The following is a 5,828-nucleotide window of genomic DNA, read 5'->3' on the forward strand; positions in this document are numbered from 1 at the left end:
TCCTCTTCTATTCGCAATATCTAGATTGCAATCTCAGTTTCTTGCTTGTTCTTCGTTTGCTCGCAGGAAATAGACCCTCGTGGTCAGGTTGATCGTGCTCCAGCGTGGTCAATAACCCTCAGAGGTTGGTTTAGCGATTGCTAAGGCGCGACGTCTGCGCATGTTCGTAGTCGGATCGTCAAAGTCGACTCCCACAGAAACCGATATCTATCTCATCGAAACATCAGGACACCTTCACCTCTATCAGTCCAAAACTCCCGCGCGGGCCATTTGGGCCGGAAAACACCCCAATAGCCTCCATCGTCTACAAACACCCCACCAATAAGCCTACTTAAACAAACCAGAGCGCGGGGCAAATACATATAAACTACAAGAAAATGTTTGAAACTAAAAATGTAAAATTTCAAATACTAGTTCATAGGCAACAACTTTGAATATGAAAAATATAAATAAAAATAATTTTAGCTCTACACCATGGATGATAAAAAAGGGGAAAATATGATACAAAAACAATGAAACTCCAAAAAGCAGAGAACTTAATAGCCTATCTGTTAAATGTACATAATTTAAAACACCGAATTAAAATATTACTTTCAAGTTCAGCTACTAAAATGCAAGAAGTTCAAATAGATAATGTTTGTCAATTATGCTAAATTTCTTATTTATATAAAATCTGACAAGTTCACCTACTAAAATGCAAGAAGTTCAAATAGATTCTCTTTGTCAATTATGCTAAATTTCTTATTTATATAAAATCTGACTACTTCAACTACTAAAATGCAAGAAGTTCAAATAGATTTTCTTTGTCAATTCTGCTAAATTTCTTATTTGTATAAAATCTGTCCACACCTCAACGAAGGATTTCGTTATAAATAAACTCAACCCCCTCCCCCTCCCCCCAAAAAAAACTTAGTTCAAACATACATATGACATCAGTACTAAAAAAGCAGGAATAGTCAGGCCACACACACCACTGTGACACCAAATTTCAAAACCGTACGCTGTATGAAATTACAATTCAGTTCACATAGCACTAAACCATAAGTGCACTACAAATGAGAATACAAAAACTATAAAGGCAAAACTTAGGTTGGGACAGATGAAAAATAAAATATGTCCCGGTTTTGAGCAACAACTCTGAGGGCACTGAAAAATGTTTTGAGATCAACTAGTGTATAAGACTTCAATGGAAAAACAATAATGAACATCCACACGGAAAAACATCACAAAGCATACGTCACTTAAACAGTGCAAAATGCCATCGTCACCACCCCTGAGACACGCAAGTAGGATAAGCAGCTGGTAAGTACAGCTTGACAAGACTACTTAGTGCGACAGTAAAAACCCTTGGCTTGGATGGTTAGTTCTTCCAGGCCACCACCCGCGCCACCCACTGGGCGGTTGCCACAAGGGACAGCAAACGGGGACCCCCACGACCACTACAACCACGTCCCCGATGAACCCCTCCCACACATCCCCGTCCACGTGTTACAAAATACCCCATTGTCTTCCATCTCTGCCTCATTCACAGAACCACCATTGCCGCTTCCGTCTCCACCACAGACAACACATAAAATTCTCTCTCCCAAGCCCACATTCGCTGGAGGAGGGCAATGGCGGAGGAACCGTCCGCCAAGCATTATCATGGCGAGACGTCTGACAAGAGCTGCAACCTCGACAACCTTCACGTCACCGGCGAGAAACGTGCGTACACCAGAACCCTCACAGGGGTTGAGCTCCACGGCAATAAGACGCTGGAGATCGTCTGCACCAGCGAACCAGACAAGGCAGACGAGATGATGAGCAGGCTCAGGATGAAGGTAGGCGGCTTGTATCCGAGCTTCATCGAAGTTGATGTGGAGTACACCAGCGACGATGAACATCCCCAGATGGCAGCAGTCCCGCAGTTGTGCGTCAAGGAACTCTGCTTGGTGTACCACATCGCAGCGGCCACAAAATGGTAACCCAAAACTAATGTTCATTCATCTGTTGTACTAGTACTACTCCCTAAAAATTTCATAAAACTTGTTTCCCAACTAGATGAACTACTATAGTTTGTGAAGTGGATGCACGAGTACATGTTTCTCAAGTTACATGCATTTCTGAAATTGTGAAGTGGATTGTTTCACCAGATTAGTCATCTGAAACAGATGCACTGGATTAGCATCTCAAAAAAATTTCACCAAATTAATTTCTGAACTTGATGTACCAGCATAGATTCTGATCTTGCTGCACTAGTATAGTTTATAGAATTGATGTATTAAAAGATGTTTGGTGAAGTGGTATAGGTCCATATCTTGATGCACATGTTTCTCAAATTAATTTCTGAACTTGATATAGAATTGATGCACAAAGATGTATCAAGCACTGGTATAGGTCTTTTATTCAACAAAAAAGAAAACTAAACTTGAAGTAAGTAGAAAATATATCATTGACTGGTAAAATAGGTTCTTGAACTTGGTGAAGCATTTGGTGAAGCACTGAAGATACCAAAAAAGAAAAATAACATGGTGTAGTTGAATTTAATTTCAGGACTTTGTGTACTTGTTTCTGAACTACATTCATCCATGACTTGTACTATATAAGTATCTACCTCATGGATTATCACTTGTAAACCAAAAAGCAGGAGAATTCAATCTTCAAAAAATAACACTAATATTCAATATGTGTCTCCCCCCTTGCAGGCCCAAGCACCTCAAAGAGTTCCTGCAGGAGGAGAAATTGTACACATTTGCCGGCTTCAGCATTGGAGGTGACAAGCGGATGCTGAACAAGTCTCGTTTGGAGATCAACCCCAACAAATTCATCGACATGCAGTGCAAGTGGAAAGTTCCAACCAACAACAAATTCTACGACTCCTTGGCAGATGTTGCAGGAAGCGTCATCCACCCAATCTACAAAGGCATGCAGAAGAAGATCGACACGGAGGAAGACCACAAACTGTGGGGATCAGCCCGCTGCCAGACAGGCTCATCGAGTACGCAGGAGTAGATGCGTACGCCACATACAAGTCATGGAAGATAATCGACAACATCATGACAGGTTGGGATATTTCAAAAGAGCAGGAGGCTGACCCCTACTACAACTGCAACTTCGCGGGATGAAGAGGCATGAAAGTCCGCCTTCGTGTTGCTCACGCTTCTGCTTGTCCTTAATCTTGTTGTTTCAGATTTGTAATTTTCTTTCGTTAGGTTGAACCAGCTTCCTTATGTTATGTGTGTCAGGATTTGAACAAGTTTTCCTATGTCTATCAAGTACATCGTTTGCTTATGTCGTTCGACAAGTTTGCTAGCTTCCTATTTTGTTTATCCATCATTTAAAGTTGAAGTAGGTTGTGAATGAAACTTGATGGCTGCTATGTAGCACTAGTCATGGAGCAACAAATCACACATGGATATTTTCACAAAAAAACAGTTGCAGGCTAACTAAGGACAACAACAAATAGTAGCGTTGGACGCTAAGTATAGCTTAGTCATGTACAGTAGTACTATGACACTAAAATTCAGTTTTTAGTTTCAGAAGAACACTAAAAAGACTATGTTTCACCCGAGGACAACATTTAGTACTAACAGCATCATGCTAATAGTAGTTAGAAAATTACGAAGTACTACAACAGGAAAATCAAAGAACCATCAGTACGTATTTCCTAGTCACTAGCATGCTAGGATTGAAAGTTCTGGTACACTTGAACACACAGTACATTCATTCTACAAAAATAAAAAGTAACGGGAAGCTTCAGTTCGCATTCCCTAAAACAGTGACACACTAAGAATAAGAGTAATAGTAAAACTGAAATCTCAGTACAACTTAGTCTATACAGCAATTACTATGATGATACCAAACATTGCCTTGAGAAGAACCACAACCTAGAAAAAAGAAGGCCAAAACTAAATAAAAAAGATATCAGTTCGACCAAGGAGAAAAATCACAGGAAAGACAACAGAAGCATCAGCCCACATTGACCAGTGAGGTACTAGTTTCAAACAACACAAAATAAAATAAAATGATCAAAGTACTAGTACAATTGAAATCTTAGAACAACTTAGTTTATTCGTAAGTGCTATGATGATACCAATTAATGCCTTGAGAAAGAAGGCCAAGACTCAACCAAATTTCAACCAAGGACAAAAATTAACAAAAAACAAACAATAGAAGCATCCGCCAACATTGACTAGTGAAGTAATTATGAACTTAATATGGCTATCTATTAAATGTAGCCAATTTAAACTAGTGCTTTAACTTTTACTATGAAGTTCAACTACTAAAATTCAAGAAGTTCAAACAAAAATTTGGCTCTCAAATTTTGCTAAATTTCTTATACTTCAATAAAATCTGGCTAGAGATCATGTAGCAACTTCGTCGTAAATAATTTCAATCCCCAAAAAACTTCAGTTCTAATACATTATATGAAATCAGTTCTACATAACAAGGAAGCATCACTCCACTCACACTAGATCCACAAGTGCTATCGTGACACCAAATTTTAATGCCCACTAACAGAACTATACCATAAGTACAAGAAAAGAGGGTACATAAACTATAAAGGTCCAACCTAGGTTGGGACAGGTGAAAATAAAATAAATCTCACTTTTTCAGCAACAACTCATAATGAACTTGGAAAAAGGTGTTTTCAGTTCAACTAGTTTATAAGACTTCAGTACAAAATATAAAACTTAACCAAAACAAATTCCCAATGAAACATACACAAGTGAAACAACTATTCAACCACACTATCATCATGGAAAAAAAGTTTGTTAAACATTGTGCCACACTTAAACACAACACAAAATTTACCAGTTATTACATAGTACTTGACAAGACATCCAAACACTACAAACAAAGCCTACAATGCTTTCAAGAGATATATCACACAACTATCCATTTCACTACGCAAATGATGACCATTTATTCTATGAACCAGAGCCAAAGCCTGAACCTCCTTGGGAAGCTCCGTCACCAGAAGATGGTTATTCCGGTTGAACACAAATCTATACAGATCCTCAGCATTCCAATCAATAATACGAGGCTGCAGAACAATAAAACAAATTATCAAAAATCATGACACATAAAGGGAAGAATACACAATCAGCCAAACACAGAAAAGTGAAAATCTCAACTAGAACCCACATCTTTATTTCAAATGTTCTCAACGATCTTTTCACCATTATAGGATCCCGCATACTTTAGAGTATAATGGCCACATTCATTCACCCCTTGTTGGGAATATAACTTTCAGGTATGACCCGCCCAGGAGGGGCCGGCTCAACCCTAATGGTGGATTGTTAAGAGAAGCCCAGTAATATTCAAGGTGATAGTTTATTAAGAATTGTAGAAGGCCTAAGCCCAGAGGCGGCTTACGACCCAATATTGTAAACCGCCATATGTAAAGAAAGACTTGTAAAGAAAGGCATATAAAAGAAGTCACCGAGCCGGACACATTTTATGAGCCAGCCGGGACTCTGTAGGCCGCCAGGCGTCAACCCGTGTATATAAGGGGACGACCCGGCGGCGGCTTAGGACAAGAAACAACAGATCAATAGCCAAGCTAGCAGATTCACTCCTTGGTCATCGAAACCTAGCAATACAACATCAACTGGACTAGGCCTTACCTTCACCGTAAGGGGCCGAACCAGTATAAACCTCTCGTGTCCTTTGTCCCGATTAACACCTTTAAGCTTCCTAGTTGTGATGGCCCTACGACTAAGTCCTTATCCTAGGACATCTGCCGTGACAATTCCACGACAGTTGGCACCCACCGTGGGGCCAGCGCATGGTGGATTTGAGTTCTTGAAGGGCAACTTTGAAGGGCTCAAGGGATACGCTGTGGG

At 39.8% G+C, this 5,828-nt stretch overlaps 1 protein-coding gene across 1 annotated transcript; it reads left to right on the forward strand.

Annotated features, from left to right (window-relative positions):
* The first annotated feature begins 1,613 nt into the window (after positions 1–1,613).
* On the forward strand, positions 1,614–2,991 carry LOC147975593 (uncharacterized). Its single transcript, XM_087520499.1, has 2 exons — positions 1,614–1,960; positions 2,685–2,991. The coding sequence occupies exons 1-2, from the start codon at positions 1,614–1,616 to the stop codon at positions 2,989–2,991; spliced, it is 654 nt and encodes a 217-aa protein (XP_087376625.1).
* Positions 2,992–5,828: the final 2,837 nt, after the last annotated feature.

This window comes from Triticum urartu, chromosome 4A (assembly GCF_056163025.1).
Source record: "Triticum urartu cultivar PI428250 chromosome 4A, HENAU_Tu73, whole genome shotgun sequence".
NCBI classification, from domain to species: Eukaryota; Viridiplantae; Streptophyta; class Magnoliopsida; order Poales; family Poaceae; genus Triticum; species Triticum urartu.